The sequence below is a fragment of the Ammodytes marinus genome (assembly GCF_949987685.1).
Source record: "Ammodytes marinus genome assembly, chromosome: 2".
NCBI classification, from domain to species: domain Eukaryota; kingdom Metazoa; phylum Chordata; class Actinopteri; order Uranoscopiformes; family Ammodytidae; genus Ammodytes; species Ammodytes marinus.
The window spans coordinates 34,802,371-34,819,870 of NC_137231.1; the positions used below are offsets into that span (position 1 = coordinate 34,802,371).

General features: G+C 41.2%; 1 protein-coding gene across 1 annotated transcript in view; it reads right to left on the minus strand.

Annotated features, from left to right (window-relative positions):
• ddr2l (discoidin domain receptor family, member 2, like) overlaps nucleotides 1–17,500 on the minus strand; it is a 29,880-nt gene that overhangs the window by 12,249 nt on the left and 131 nt on the right. Inside the window, exons 1-7 of the mRNA XM_080048198.1 lie at nucleotides 17,290–17,500; nucleotides 5,180–5,278; nucleotides 3,121–3,223; nucleotides 2,603–2,678; nucleotides 1,971–2,123; nucleotides 894–1,041; nucleotides 372–477 (exon numbers count right to left, since the gene is read on the minus strand). The exon at nucleotides 17,290–17,500 is cut by the window's right edge and continues 131 nt beyond it. Of these exons, the coding sequence (XP_079904324.1) occupies nucleotides 372–477; nucleotides 894–1,041; nucleotides 1,971–2,123; nucleotides 2,603–2,678; nucleotides 3,121–3,223; nucleotides 5,180–5,243 (650 nt within the window). The 5' untranslated portion in view covers nucleotides 5,244–5,278; nucleotides 17,290–17,500. The remainder of the gene's footprint in view (nucleotides 1–371; nucleotides 478–893; nucleotides 1,042–1,970; nucleotides 2,124–2,602; nucleotides 2,679–3,120; nucleotides 3,224–5,179; nucleotides 5,279–17,289) is intronic.

Genomic DNA, 17,500 nt, shown 5'->3' on the forward strand with positions numbered 1-17,500 from the left:
GTGCTTGTCTTATAGTGTAATTTGTATAAACAAATTTTACAAAAAAAATATATATATTTCAATATCGAAAGAAATACTGATTCCTTGACTAGGATACCGGTGTGTGTGTGTGTGTGTGTTTGTCTGCCTGTCTGTGTGTGTGTGTGAGTGTCTGTCTGTCTCTCTGCGTGCGTGCGTGCCTGTGTGTGTGTGTGTGTGTGTGTGTGTGTGTGTGTGTGTGCCTGCCTGCCTGCCTGCCTGCCTGTCTGTCTGTCTGCCTGCCTGTCTGCCTGCCTGCCTGCCTGCCTGCCTGCCTGCCTGCCTGCCTGTCTGTCTGTCTGTCTGTCTGTCTGTCTGTCTGTCTGTCTGTCTGTCAGTGTCTAGTAACTGACCTCTTCTCGTGGACTCCATCGTAGGTGGAGTCGTTGAGGCTGGCGATGGGGAAAGCTGGAGGCATCATGAGCTGACCCTCTGGAGCAGAGTACGAGATCAGACCGTCTGAGAGGAGAGAGGGGGAGAGAGTCAAAGTAAAAGTTATGCCATCTTGTATTTTGTTCAGAACTTTTTTTAACACTGTATAATGTTTGAATCAACATTTTGACAAACTTGGTTTGTTTTCTGTTGGCACAACTGTTATTGTTTGGAATTCTTAGTGTGTAAAACTGAAAACGTAAAGTTACATTACATATGAATGATAAATTATGTCAGCAAATGATAATGAGTTGGCTCAAAAGTAGTTTTAGTTTTTGCCTCAAAACTTAAAAATCTTTCAAAGACACTTTGCCTTGAGAATTTTAGTTGTTTTTTTTGCATCTAATCAAACAATAATATATAATATCTACTACTTCCTGCAGGTAAATATTGTCCAAATATTGCTTCAGAGGTTGTAGTAACACAGTGTGAATGCCGCTTACCTTCCCACAGACATCCATACAGCTCCACCCTCATACAGACGGTGGTGCTGAGTTTGGTGACGGGGATCAGTCTGACGTAGCGCGTCACCACAGGAGGATGGAGGTCGTTAATCACCGAGGTGTACGCGTCCTTATTCCCCTCCATCACCTGCAGACAAACAGAAAATAACACACAACAAGAACATTAAGTTATTAAGTTTTTAAGTTAAAGGCGCTACAAGGAAATTTTTTATATTTCTGAAACAGTCTAATTTTTCCTCTGATGATCATACATGACATGTAACAGCAAACGAGACCATCAGTGCAAAGAATACTAAGCGGCCGCTAAAATTAACACAAACTGAAAGTTCCTCTGAGCATCTTTAAATATCTTTAAACAAAACAATTTATCTTGATAAGTTGTGTTTTTTATTAGTCTGTGGAAGTTTTGGGAATTCACATTTTTTTACGGCTATACTTGTGAGGACACTCATTGACATTATGCATTCCCTAACCCTAACCATCAAAACTAAATGCCTAACCCCAACCCTTACACTTACTGTACCCTAACATAAACCCAATTCATACCTGAACCTTAAAACCTAGTGTTAACCCTCAAACAGCTCCTTTAAAGGCCTGTCCCAAAGGGAGAACCGGACTAAATCCCCATAAATATTAGCTAAACATGTGACTCACGGTGTTTCCTAGGCGGTTGCTCCAGGCCTTCAAGTTAACTCTCCCCTAGTTAGTTAGCTTTAAAAATGTATTGTCTCAAATTGTGTGGCGTGTTTTTATGTATTATCTCTAAATATTTAAAAGTTCCTCGTGGCTACTATATTAAAGCTGGGGTATCTGATTTCTGATTGGTCAAAGTTAACATGAGCTGTACACTTTGACCAATCAGAGCGAGGTTCCGATTCTCTGTTCTTATTGGCTGTTGGGACTGTCCATTCACTTTGGCACGACTTTGCTGGTGTAGAGCGTGTCAGGGAGGGACCAAAGAGAACAAGTGGAGTGGTTGAGGTATTTGAATTTGAATCTCTATCCCAACTGCCATTTTCTCCCCAAATCCTCCACCCCAGCTTTAATCTGACTCACAGTGTTCCCTAGCCGGTTCCTCCAGGCCTTCCATATCAGCCCGTCTCTGCTGTAGTTCAGTCTGTACGCGCGGGCAAACTCATTCCCTGAGTTACGGGCGTATCGGCCCTGAGTCCCCACTACGGTGAGGAAAGTCAGCCGGCCCAGGTCCACCTGAAAGACAGACAGACAGACAGACAGACAGACAGACAGACAGACAGACAGACAGACAGACAGACAGACAGACAGACAGACAGACAGACAGACAGACAGACAGACACACACACACACACACACACAGGTTAATGTGGGATGTTTTTTTTCATTTTTCATTTAACTTTTATTTATCCTCGAGAGACCGTGAGGATGGGGATGTGAGGTTCATCTGAAGACGATTTAGTCTATTGCACTTGTTTGCATTGTGGCAAATTATGGAATGAATGTCTATTTTAATGGGAAACATGTAATGCACGTAATGTTAAGTTTATTTTATAAATAAATAAATCAATAAAACTATTTTTGCAAATTATGAATTGATTCGAAATCTCAGAAGATAGGAATCGCAAATGGACTTTTTTTCTGTAACTATCCCATACACCCCATACAGATACATATGATTAAACACCCCCCCCCCCACACACACACACACTCACCTGCAGGTACTGACTGTCTGAAGGCTCCAGTTGTCCCTCTGGACACCAGGCTCCGTCCCCCTCCTCACGGTTCAACCTGCAAACACAACAAAAGACTTAAAGTTAAAGTTTAGGTTTACAGCAATGAAACATTCATTTGAAAGTCTTATTTAGCCCCTTTAGCTACTGTTACATCACGTATCATAACCTTATACAGTATGTGTGTATAGAGAAAATAAATAAAATATTCCATGTATGGAGATCAGATTAAATTATGTAAATGTTTAAATTGGTGGACAGCTGAAACTTTATGCTTGTTTGTGCTTTGCTCTGACAACATGTTGTTGTTACCTGTAACAATGACAAAATTAAACTGAACTGGTATTTGAATTTTATTTTATTTTGGTAAATTTGAAATGAAAGCTATTAAATTCTTAACTTAATCAGTGTACAAGCAAAATAGTCAATTTTAAAAAAGTGTGATTATGTTGAAAATCAGACGTTATTTATATTGTAATAACCAAACACATCACACTGACCTGGCGTACTGTGGTCCAGTGGTCTCGTACCATTGGCTGGAGGCTGTGATGTCACTGTCCTTAATCCGTCCATCTCCCATGCCCAACGCATAGCGGCAGTGTGCTGAGAACACACACACATATCAAACACATGAAAACATTTCTACAGCCAGCGTGTGTGTGGGTATATGTGTGCGTGCGTGGTGTCTGTGTGCGTGCATGCAAGCGTTTGTGTGTTTGCGTGTATGTGTGTGTGCGTGCCTTTGTCTGTCTGCCTGTCTGTGTGCGTGTGTGCGTGCCTCTGTCTGTCTGTCTGTCTCTGTCGGTGTCCGTGTCTGTGTATGCGTGTGTGTGGTGTGTGTGTCTGCGCAGTGTTGTGCCTGAACGCGTTCAATGAACGATCGTTCATGAACTCGTTCATATTGGGTGCGAACGTGAACTGAACGTAACGTATGTATTTCTGCCTCATGAACGTTTTTACGAACGCGCTCATTCTGGCGTTTGTGAACGGCGCTCTTTCAGTCGTTCAATCGTTCATCGAGTGCCAGATTTCCATAGAAAACCCCCGCTAAAAGACAGCGTAAACAGCCCTTAATATGTAGCTGAAAAACACCCAATCTGGCAACACATGCCACCACAACGTCGCACCGCCGCTGCGTCATCAAAATGTGAAACACCGCGGAAAAAAACAAAGGTTGCGTTCCGAATCGCATACTCTTTCTTTTTTTCATTCTACATACTACATCCGACGATAAAAAGAATCTAGTTAGGATGCAGTAGGCATACTATTGGGACATACTTTTCTCTCTTATTTCATCATAACATTGCGCCTTGATCTTGCCTCTTGCTTTTATATCCGTCGCATCCCCGTTTGTTTTCATATGGAGGCTTCGTCGATGTTACGTCACTTCATGTGCGCACTGGATTGTGGGTGGATTGTGAATCGCCCAAATAAGATGCACTTTTCAACACTAACAATCTTGGCCGCATGAAGTAGGACATCCGGGTACTTCTAACCATCCTAAATCTGGCCACAAGAATCGGGACATCCTAAATCTTTTTTCTACATACTATATAGTAGAAAGTATGCGATTCGGAACGCAACCAAAAACAAATGAATGCAGCAGCACTTACTCCTCTTTCTTTATAGGTCCATGACTTACTCAGACCATGGACCTAGCCTCAGGCTCTACCTCTCCTTCGTATGATTGTTACCTACCTCAGATTGTGTTTGTGTTAATAATTATGTCAACACATCTTCTGGACTTTGTTGTTAACAGTAGGCCCTATACTGCAGTTTAGAATGGTCTCATTGAGGGTTTTACTATTTTAAGTTGTAATTTGTTTGTAGAACCTGCCTGGTATATTTTTCCAGTGTTGCTTTATTTGAATGACATTTCATGTGAATTGTTTCCAGGTTTGGAAAATTATAAAAATGGAAAAACTTTTGCACCTTAACCGTTTTTGTTAGAATAATTCTTCATTAAAAAGACCATTCAAACAGCAACTTTTTCCTCATGTTTTTGAGAACATACTGTAGGGGGAAAAGCTGCAGCTGGCTTCTAGTGTGGACTGAATGTTATTGAAATTATTTCTGTCTGTGGTTCTATATGGTATGTGGCAATTATTTAGAAAAATAGCCTGCAGCAACATATTTAAAAAAAAAGAGCTATGAACTAGTTCATTTTTGAACTGTGAACTTAGTTCATAATTTTGAATTATGAACTATGAACTGAACTAGTTCATTTTAAAGGGTGTGAACTGAACTTTGAACTAGTTCACGTAGAAAAAGAACTTTCCCAACACTGTGTCTGCGTGCGTTTGTCTCTGTCTGTCTGTCTGTCTTCCTGCCTGCCTGCCTGCCTGTCTGTCTGCCTGCCTGCCTGCCTGCCTGCGTGCGTGTGTGTGTGTGTTTCGTGCCTATGTATGTGTGTGTGTCTGTGTGTGTGAGTGTGTGTGCAAGCTTGCTGTCTGTCTGTGTGTGTGTGTGTGTGTGTGTGTGTGTGTGTGTGTGTGTGTGTGTGTGCGTGTCAGTGTGTGTGCAAGCTTGATGTCTGTCTGTGTGTGTGTGTATACTTACATGGGTCGACCTGTGTGTAGGCTGCAGTGGCTAGAAGGATCAGCAGCAGGAAGAGGTGCATCATGGTCCGCTGATCACACCAACACACACGCTACATCTCTGAGGAGAAAAAGAGGTGAACAAATGTAGTCAAGAAAACTTATAGTGTATGTGTGTGTGTGTGTGTGTGTGTGTGTGTGTGTGTGTGTGTGTGTGTGTGTGTGTGTGAGTGATTTCACAATGTTAGTGCAGTTTATACACAAACAGCATCCCACTCACTAAGGTTATGTAACACTGAATCTCTCCCACACACACACACACACACAAAGACAGACACGCACACACACATGTTTGTATGGCTATACTTATGAGGACATTCATTGACATAATGCATTCCCTAGCCCCTTACTCTAATATGTACCATCAAAACTAAATGCCTATCCCCAACCCTTACACTAACCCCTAACATAAACCTAATTCATACCTGAACCTTAAAACCTAGTGTTAACCCCCAAACAGCCCTTTAAAGGCCTGTCCTTAAAACCTAGTGTTAACCCTCAAACAGCCCTTTAAAGGCCTGTCCTTAAAACCTAGTGTTAACCCTCAAACATCCCTTTAAAGGCCTGTCCTTAAAACCTAGTGTTAACCCTCAAACATCCCTTTAAAGGCCTGTCTCCAAGTGAGAACCGGACTAAATGTATTCACTGTAAAGCTCTAAAACTCAAATAGTTTTTTTGTAAAAAGCACAAGTACATAAACACACACACACACACACACACACACACACACACACACACACACACACACACACCCTCTCTCTCTCTCTCTCTCTCTCTCTTTGTTTTCTGTCAAGTCTCAAAAAGAAGAACGTGAATTGACTGTAGGAAACAGCTGGACAGGAGAGAGAGAGGGTGTGTGTGTGTGTGTGTGTGTGTGCGTGCGTGTGTGTGTGTAAGAGAGTGTGTGTGTGTAAGAGAGTGTGTGTGTGAGAGAGACAAAGAAAGGAAGAGCTGAATGCAAACTGCAGCAGAGCGACTTCACGGTGAAGACATAGAGATTTGAGAACAATAGACGGAAGAAGGGAAACGGAGAGAGAGATTAAAGAATGATGTAATCCAGTAGTGATGTCACAGCGTACCAGAGGACACACAGACTGTTAGGTTGACCAGTTAAAGACTGACTTCTTTGCATTGGCCTTTAACACAAGTTCAGCTTGTGGGTAACTTCTGTCTTTTTTATGTTGCTTATTTTATCATTAACCAACAGAAAATCAGATATATTTTTTTGTTATTTTTATTCTTAGAGATGTATTTACTAGTATTTCACTAAGCTTTTATTTTCTATGCACATTGTAAAGCACTTTGTGACCCTGTCTGTGAAAAGCGCTATATAAATACTTTTTACTTATTTACTTCATAGCAGCCTGACACTTCCTCATTTAATGTGAACTTTTCTATTGTCTTTGAATTGCCATGACGTATTGTTTGTACACTTTACTGTAAAGAAAGTTTTCAAAATAATAATATTTAAAAAAAAAAATCATCACTGCAGTGAGGCTATAGACCTTAAAACACTGCAGCGGCCAGCTTTTAAAGGCTTTCAGAGAATATGTGAAAATGGTGGGATCGAATCATTTTTTATGCAAGTCACAAGTTCTGTACGTCTGAAGTCCCACATAAACTATCTAAAAGTAAAGTCAAGACATCTGCACATTGCACTGATGGAAATGTGTTGTGTACGTTTAGTTGCAGTTTATTTGTGCGTATTTACAAGCTACGGTACATCTGTATTTTGGCACCGTTGTCTGCCAGTGGTGTTTTTGTTGTTTTCTGACATGTTATGGAAGCAAAATAGACAAAAATCTCAAATTTTTCCAGTCCTTGAAAAAGCAATTAGAAATAAAACAATATTTTTGTTTCTGCATAAGCTTCCAGAAGGGGAGTACATCCACTTGAGAGATAAAGAGAGAGAGAGAGAGAGAGTGTGTGTGTGTGTGTGTGTGTGTGTGTGTGTGTGTGTGTGTGTGTGTGTGAAATAGAGAGAGAGAGAGAGAGAGAGGGGGAGAGAGAGAGAGAGAGAGAGAGAGAGGGGGAGAGAACTTTATGTAATGTTTTGGCTGTAGCTCAGATTCCTGCTCTGTTGCTCATCTCAACTGCTAAATCACATGACCAGAGTGAGTGAGAGTGTGTGTGTGTGTGCATATGAGTGTGTGTGTGTGTGTGTGTGTGTGTGTGTGAGAGAGAGAGAGAGACAGAGAGAGAGATATAGGAGGAAATACATGGAGACAGGCACAGTTAAAAAGATTAAGTTAAATAAACAAAAGGTAGAGAAAGATAAATCAAATTATAAAATATAAATGTTGTATGTAGTTTGTCAAGTCTAACACACACACACACACACACACACACACACACCGACTTAAGATACACACTGACAAAGACACATCCAACTTCATTTCAAACTGAGGTAACACTTTACATTAGGGGAAGGGTACAATCCCCTTGGCAGCTTTCTATATTGCAGTAGTTAGTCCCTCACAATTTTTCGTTTTGTAAAATGGGATTTTAATGCATTTGCTATTTATTTATTTGGTAAACTGGACAGATGATTATGTGAATAAAGTGTTTTTGTGAAATTGAGAAAATAATCTCTTTCTTTGTTTTGCTTTTACACTATCTTTACTTCCTTTGTCTTCTCTCTGTCCTTATCTCCTCCCTCTCTCTCTCTGTCCCTCCCTCTCTCTCCCTCTAACTCTCTCTCTCTCTGTCCCTCTCTCTCTCTCTCTCCCTCCCTCCCTCCATCCCTCCCTGCCTCCCTCCCTTCCTCCCTCTCTCTCTCTCTCCTCTCTCCCTCCCTCCCTCTCTCTCCCTCTAACTCTCTCTCTGTCCCTCTCTCTCTGTCTCTCTCTCCTCTCTCCATCCCTCCCTGCCTCCCTCCCTTCCTCCCTCTCTCTTTCTCCTCTCTCTTCCTCCCTCCCTCTCTCTCTCTTCTCTCTCCCTCCCTCCCTCCCTCTCTCTCTCTTCCCCCCTCTCACTCTCTCTCTCTTCTCTCTCTCCCTCTCTCAGGTTTCAATGAAGATGTTTTTTTATTTGTATATAACATGTCTGTGTAAAATGGTCATTCATTGTTGAAAAATACTGAGAATAAAGTTTGAAAAAAATAAAAAAATCTCTCTGTCTCTCTTTCTCTCTCTCTCTCTCTGTCAGAGTAAGAACTGCAGCAGAAAGCCTCAACATTCCTGACATTCAACGCAACCCAGAGCTCACTCAAACACACACACACACACACACACACACACACACACACACACACACACACACACACACACACACACACACACACACACACACACACACACACACACACACACACTCTGTATTACTCTTACACACAGGAATCTGCATGGCTGTGTCTTTGGTTGAAGGGTGAATGAGACAGAGTTCACTGAGCACAGCAGTTCACACAATGGGACAGATTCAGAAACAACTTTTTTTAAGATAATTTTTTGGGGAATTTTTCATGCTTCTATTGACAGTGTGTAGAGACAGGGATGAAATGTGTAAGAGAGGGGAATGACATGCAGAGAACGACCAGGGCTGGATTCTAACCCGGGTCTGGTGTGAAGAGGACTGAGACTCTATGAAGGGAGAGGGGGTATAGCTCAGTGGTAGAGCATTTGACTGCAGATCAAGAGGTCTCCGGTTCAAATCCGGATGCCCCCTACTACTTAAACACTCCCATGTGACTGTTCCCCATACACGTGTATGGAAGGGAGTGCATTTCTTTACAGGCATGAACTTTAAACTTGACTTGATGTCGTATAAGCTGTGAAAACGAGACGAAGGCAGCGACAATGTCCAAGGCAACGATTAAGAAAGAACTACAGTCTTCTGCTGAGGACACTAAATGCTTGGTAGGAGGTTGGGCATCAACTGGGTTTTTTTAGGGTTATTTCATAGGACAAAACAGACCACAACTAAAGCACACATCACAGTGATCTACAGAGGAAACCAAATCTTGTTGGAGATTTCGACATCAATAAACTTCCAGCTGAAGTTATATCTTCAAGCATTGATTTATTTTTTATTTTTTTTGTTTTGAGGGCTACCCATCTGATTTGGGCCCTGAGTGGTCATTTCGATTTTCCCCACACTACGAAATCCACGGTACCAGTCCTTAGTCAGTGTGGGGGCATAGCTCAGTGGTAGAGCATTTGACTGCAGATCAAGAGGTCTCTGGTTCAAATCCGGATGCCCCCTACCTCTGGTTTGGGTCCCTTCACAACAAACATACTTCCACAGTTTGTATCTTCTCAAACTTTACATGAAAGTAGGTGTTTACCTAGCCTGGAAATCCAGACCCTGATATCTTGAACGATAGAGGGTCTGGCCACGATCAATAGTAATTTCCAACTCAAGGGGCGGCTCCTACTTGTGCATTTCAAATGCCACTGCACACAGTTGGATAGCCCTACAACCAATCAGAGCGATGCACAAGGTGACGTAATATTCCACTTACATGCTAATGAAAGATTTGAGTGCCGTCTTCCAAATCGTAAAGGGTCGAGGCCGAAGCAGTCTCAAACTCAAACTACATATCTGCAGCCATCTTTGATGTTTACTATCACGGCTTCGACGGCGCATGCACGTCACTGTCGTCATCCGGTTACGTCCGCCCCAGAGTACCATATAAAGGGCTCTGGCGCGCCCATATTAGATAGAACCAATTGAAACGTGAGTCTGGATTTCTGGACTTTCTGAAAAAGCTTCAATGGAGAGTGTCCAGACCAACAGGCACAGCAAATGTAATTTGCCAGCGCCTAGTGGCAGGTCTGGGAATGCCAGGCTAGTGTTTACCTTCAATACTGGAAGTTTCTTACAGTGAGATGATTGATGTGATTGTGGGGGTATAGCTCAGTGGTAGAGCATTTAACTGCAGATCAAGAGGTCTCCGGTTCAAATCCAGATGCCCCCTGCCTCTAATTTATGTCCTTTCACAACAAACTTGATGTCATCTCGTATAATCTCTGAGAATGAGACAAGGTTAACGATAATGGCAACGGTTAAGAAAGAACTACAGTCTTCTGCAGAGGAAACTAAATGCTTGGTGGGATGTTGGGCATCAACTGACTTCCAGGAGAAGTTAGATCTTTCATCATTGTGTTTTTGATGGCTGCCACAATTGATTTGGGCCCTGGGTGGACAGTTTTACTTTGCCACCACAATGACGTCCATGGAACCATTTTTTGGGGGTTATTTCATAGGACAAAACCACAACTAAAGCACTGACACCTCTTCAAAAGTGTGGGGGTATAGCTCAGTGGTAGAGCATTTGACTGCAGATCAAGAGGTCTCCGGTTCAAATCCGGATGCCCCCTACCGCTTCAACACTCCCATGTGACTGTTCCCCATAAACGTGTATGGAAGGGAGGGCATTTCTTTACAGGCATGAACTGTAGCCATGGTAGAGCCAATAAAGGTAGTCTCCATTTATCCTTAACGCATCCCATTGTCTGGAAACCTACTGCATACTCTTATTCGCTGCTCATACCAGGTTTGTGGGGCTTCACTCCAGACTATCTTTGGAGCCAGTCTTTGAATTGCCTGGAAAGGGTTATTTCATGACACAAAAAAAGCACTGACAGATCCTCATCAGTGTGGGGGTATAGCTCAGTGGTAGAGCATTTGACTGCAGATCAAGAGGTCTCCGGTTCAAATCCGGATGCCCCCTGTCTCTGGTTTATGTCCCTTTCAAAACAAACTTCACGTGATGTCGTATAAGCTGTGAGAACGAAACAAAGTCAGCAACAATGTCCAGGGCAATGCTTAAGAAAGAACTACAGTCCGCTGCAGAGGAAACTAAATGCTTGGTAGGAAGTTGGGCATCAACTAACTTCCAGGAGAAGTTAGATCTTTCTTCATTGTGTTTTTAAGGGCTCCCACAACTGATTTGGGCCCTGGGTAGTCAGTTCCACTTTCCCCTATTATGAAGTCCATGGAACCAGTTTTTTTTCGGGAAAATCTCAACACATTCCTTCGCCATCCACAACCTGCTGAACACTCTTACTGGCTGTTCATACCAGGTTTGTGGGGCTTCACTCCAGACTAACCCACTAGTGACCCATGGAACCAATCTTTGAATTCCCTCCTTCCTTCCTTTGAATGGAAAGGGTTATTGTATACCACAAGAAACGCACTGACACTTCATCCTCAATAGTGGAAGAGTCTACAGTGAGATGTTGAAGAAGGCAGCGAAGTCACCAGTGTTCTACCGGAGTATCTAGTATAGAACAAGAATACACAACAGCGCTCAGGCATGTTTTTCAGTCCGAACAAAGTGTCTTGCAGCTGCAGCAGCACTGTCCTGTGATTACGCAACACAATAAACTAAGAAAACACTGTGAGAGTACTCACTCTCTCTCTCTCTCTCTCTCTCTCCGTCTCTCTATCTTTCTCTGTCTCTCTCTTTCTTGCACTCTCTCTCTTTCCCTCTCTCTCGCTCTCTCTCGCTCTGTCTCTCTCTGTCTCTCTCACACACACACACACACACACACACACACACACACACACACACACACACACACACACACACACACACACACACACACACACACACCTCTCTCTCTCTGTCTGTGTCTCTCTCCGTCTCTCTGTCTCTCACTCTCTCTCTGTTTCTCTCTCTCTGTCACACACCCCCCCCCCCCCCACACACACACACACACAGAGAGCTCAGTGGGACCAGCAGACTCTTGCTATGACACACTGAGAGACTGTAAAGACTTCCAGCTGGTTATCACATAAATCAAATGGTAAAGTGAATATACTGTAGGACTACACCACTGGTTTAAGAACAACCCCATTGTTGTAGTTTTATTGTCTAGTGAATGATTTGAAATGATAGACAGGTAGTGGATCATGAGGAGATATTCATTGATTATGACAAAGACAATATTTGACAGCAAGCGTTCTCCAGAATCACTGACTCCACCTTTAAGGATAAAAATGTAGGTTACCATGAAAAATGGCAAAAATAATGTAAATGTCGTCGTTGTCAAAAAGGCCTTTTTCAGGGAATCAATGTTCCAAATAAATGTTCAGTTTGACTTTATAAAACCATGTTGAACCATCTGGTGAGTGGGATGAGCGTCTATAAAACCTTAACCTTGCACTGCCATCGTCATAGAAACCAGGACAAACATGAGTGTTGTTCTCAAACCACAACATTTAAAGATGCAGTGTGTAGCTTAGGGTGTGTCAGAGAATCGGTGTTTGTGTGTGTGAATGGTAACGTGTAAATGGGAACAGGTCTCCCTTGCAAAAGAGTCTTTGGACTCAATGGGATATACCTGTATAAATAAAGGTAAAAAAAAAAAAAAAAAAAAAAAAGAAGTGAGACATTTTCTAAGGTATATTCTCATAACTGAATAAACAAACTTTCCTCACAGGAAAATGTGATCCCTGGAACACTGTTTGAAGTTAGAAAGCTTCCTGAAAAGTTACTGTTTCACTGTTGTTGTTGTTTACAGCAGCAGGGCCCACAGTTTGGTTTACAGACATATTCTAGTCTTACGTTTGGTTCCAGGTTCCTCAAAATAATTTAGTTTTGATTTATGATGATATAATTTTTCAATACTAAGAATTACATGTAGAGAGAAAGTGTTTTGTAAGCTAACTGCAGGCTCTGTGAATGTAAACAAATCCCCCTCCTCTGAAACTACACAGTGACCCTTTACATTCATTTGGACATGTGAAATGATTTGTCAATTCAGTAATATCAGCTATTTAGGGTAAAAATGTACAGTTCTAAATCAGCAAAATGCCATGGAGCAGATGTCTTTTATGATGTGTTAAAGGGATGCTTAAAAAATAAAAAATAAACGTTGCTGGCATGTGAAGAATGTTGGGATGTGCTTGATTTGACATGTAGAGATTTGAACCGGCAAGAAAACGCTGCGCCCTGAGGCAGTTAAACACAATGAAAACAGTGTGTGTTCATTTAGCGCAGTATTACAGATTTAAAGAGGATGTAGAGGTTGTGTTAATAAGGAATTTGACCCTTTTAATTTTTTTTTAAACCTTTATTCATACAGGTAAATCCCATTGAGACCGAATACTCTTTTTCAAGGGAGACCTGTTCCCATTCCCACGTTACCATTCACACACACATTCATACACCGATAGCAGGTTAACTATCGACATTCAACGAGGCAAGGTGGGTGAAGTGTTTTGCCCAAAGACACAACAACCATGTCAAAAGTCATGTCAGGGCAGGAATTGAACCACCAACCCTTCGATCATTGACCGATCCGCTCTACCACCTGAGCTACAGTCACCCCCCACTTCCTTTCAACTGCTCAGGAGATAAGATACAGGATAGACACACTTGCAGTGAGTTCTCTGACTTAAATCTTTCAAGTAACTACTCTGCTCCACTCAAAATACGAGCCCTGAAGACATAAACTTGTCAGTACACACACACACACACACACACACACACACACACACACACACACACACACACACACACACACACACACAGGTATGCAGGGTGTCATAACTCTGTCAGCGTTGGGGCGTAGGAGCTCATGTGTCTCTCACACGCAGTCACTGAAGCTAGGACACTCTAAACTAACATTTGTATATATTAGACGTTCTGTCACTTTAAAAATACACCAGACATTTGTTAATGTCAACCATTTGAAAATCAATAAAGATATACAAAAAAAAGAAGAAAAAAAGCACAAATCTATGACTTTTTGAAACAACAGTAAACCAAACCTGACACAATATGGAACATCAGATGCATATTTAAAGGTGCTACGAGGAACTTTTAAATATTTCTGAAACAGTCTAATTTTTCCTCTGATGATCATGAATTACATGTAACAGCAAACGAGACCATCAGTGCAAAGAATGCTATTTTGTATATCGTTTTTCTTAATGCCTTTGTCATGGGTATACGCTCACCCAGGAACAACAGCTGGCGTGGTAAAAAAAAACGCAACTTTTGTCCAAAGGGGGTGCGCGAATTAACACAAACTAAATATTCCTCGTAGCACCTTGAACATTAAAAATCAGATAATCTAAAGCTTCCCAATCTTAAACTAGTGTTTATTTTTCCAATTTAGAAAAAAAATCTTGAAAAAATAGGTGAAATGTCTTCAAAATAAGCCAGATCATAGTGGGTTAACACTTAATACTTGTCTGTCTGTCTACCATACTGTGATTTAGATCTTTTCCATGGGTTTACTCATAGAAAGCAGAAGCAGTCCCATCCCTCTCCTGCCCTCCGTGAACTCTGGGAAATAACAAACTCACTAGATCACGTCAAACCTTCTCCAGGAATCTCTCTGGAACACTCACTCAACTTCTGCTTTCCAATAAAATAAAATATAACTCGTTCCGTCCCGTTATCTGCTCTCATGTCCCCGTGAGTTCTGCATTAGATCCAGACTTATCAAGCTCCAACTCTATCTATCTATCTATCTATCTATCTATCTATCTATCTATCTATCTATCTATCTATCTATCTATCTATCTATCTATCTATCTATCTATCTATCTATCTATCTATCTATCTATCTATTTATCTATCTATCTATCTATCTATCTATCTATCTATCTATCTATCTATCTATCTATCCATCCATCCATCCATCCATCCATCCATCTCTGGAAGTAATATATTTTAAATGTATTTGTCACATACAATGTGCAGTAAAATTCTTATTTACAGTACCTGTCAGAAACATAGCCATACCAATAATGCAAAACAACAAATAAACAAGTTTCAACTATATAAAGTGCAAGGCGAAAACAAGGGTTGGCTGGTGGGCTAAGTGACACTCTCAGTCTCATTTAACAGTTTCATAGCTTGAGGAAGATAATATAGATCTATATGATTATTATAATATATGATTAAGAGGGTTAGGGTTATTTGTGTTACTTGCATATGAGGAGCAGACACGAAGGAAAAGTCCAACAGAAGTTTAAATAAGCTTCCTAAGACTTTTAACCTTATATAATCGGGCGGTGATCTAAGTCATGATGTATTGTTATATAAACCACCACCTAACACTCACAGAAAACAGACAGATAAGTGTTAAAGGTGGAGTCAGTGATTCTGGTGAATGCTTGTTGTCAAAATATTTCAAAAATCAGTGAAAAGCTCCAATAAATCTGCTGCCTGTCTGTACAGTGTGTGTGTGTGTGTGTGTGTGTGTGTGTGTGTGTGCTGGATAAAAAAAACAGCGTTAATACACAGCCTAGGCTCTGTAAACGGGCATGTTGCTAGCTACGGTGGGCCCCCCCTTGTTAACATACCCTTTGATTATACACCAGTTAACAGAGCCTAGGCTGTGTATTAAAATATTATTTTCAGTGCACACACAGTACAGACAGGTAGCGGATCATGAGGAGATATTCACTGATTTTGACCAAAAGTGATTTTGACAACAAGCGTTCTCCAGAATCACTGACTCCATATGTATCTTTGATGCTTAACTTTTACTGTAAGCTGACATGGATGAGTTAAAAATCCATATGAATAAAATTACAACATATTAGTGAATGATAGCATGTAGCTCAGTACAGCTAACAACATAGAAACAGGCAAAAACTCACCATTAGATGATGAAGATGTATTGATAGAAAGGTAGATAGCTCATCAATAAAGATACTGATATACACTCCATAGGAAATGAATTGATATCAATGTAAGCGTGTGAACTGTAGGTGTGAATGGGAAGAGTGTGTGTGCTAATGCCGCAACTCTGTGCAAAGACCTTCAGAGTGTGTGTGTGTGTGTGTGTGTGTGTGTGTGTGTGTGTGTGTGTGTGTGTGTGTGTGTGTGTGTGTGTGTGTGTGTGTGTGTGTGTGTGTGTGTGTGTGTGTGTGTGTGTAAACTGAGCCATCCCCAAAATAACCCAAACATGATCCCAATACACCTCAGCAAGAGGTGAAGGGGTCAACAAAACACACACACACACACACACACACACACACACACACACACTGGAGAATGCTTGTTGTCATAATCAATTTGTAAATACCAGTGAATTTCTCCTCGCGATCCACTACCTGTACAAATGTGAGCTGAAAAAAACATGTAAATACAGCCTAGACTCTGTAAACAAAGGGTATGCAAATGGAGATATTCACTGATTTTAACAAAAAGTGATTTTGACAACAAGCGTTCTCCAGAATCACTGACTACACCTGTAATGGTCAATAATATAAAAAGGTAAAATAATTATAGTAAAACATTTGTTAAGTTCAAATAATATGCAAATACAAAAAGTATCAAAATAAACAAGCTATTTCCAAAGACATCTTCCACTCGGAAAACAAAAGAGTTTGTAAACAACTACAGTATGACAGTGACATTAAAGGTGTAGTCAGTGATTCTGGAGAACGCTTGTTGTCCAAATCAGTGAATATCTCCTCATGATCTGCTACCTGTCTGTACTATATGTATGTGCTGAACTATTTTGGGTGTTAATACAGAGCCTAGGCTCTGTGAACAGGCATGTAAACAAAGGGAATGTAAACAAAGAGGGCCCACTGTAACTATAGCAACATACCTGTTTACAGAGCCTAGATGGTGTATTAACACTGGATATTTCTTTCCACACACACACACACACACACACACACACACACACACACACACACACACACACACAGTTCAGACAGGTAGTGGATCATGAGGAGATATTCACTGATTTTGACAAAAAGTAATTTTGACAACTAGCATTCTATAGAATCACTGACTCCACCTTTAATGTGTTATATAATCACGACAATTCAACTGTCTTTATAAGCTGTTACATCCTATTCTTTGCTGTCCACGTGCTAGATTTTTCTACGTTGTATGGTTTAATTTCACGCTTTCAAATATATCTTAGTTTATTTTTATTTTAGTTTAGAGTTGAAGTTTAAAGAGCGCGAGGATCCTTTCTTCAGATAACAAAGATCTCAGATGTCACGTTATTATTTAGGCCTCGGTGCACACACACACACACACACACACACACACACACACACACACACACACACACACACACACGGACAGCAGTAGCCTACTAAAAAAGTTACTTTCCAAAGTTTTCAAAGACAAAGCAGACGTCTTACCTATCCGATGCCTTTTCCTCCAGAGCCACTACAGCAGCGGGAGATCGGCAAAGTTCGATCCGTTTTTCGTGCACTCCAAGCCGGGTCCAAATCCAGCCTAGTGTCGGTGTCGATAGGGTGGATGGTGAAGGTTTTCAAGTTTTTTCAAGTTATGGTCGCAGACAGACAATGAAAATCTTAGGAGATCATTTTAAAGTAAAACTAACGGCGA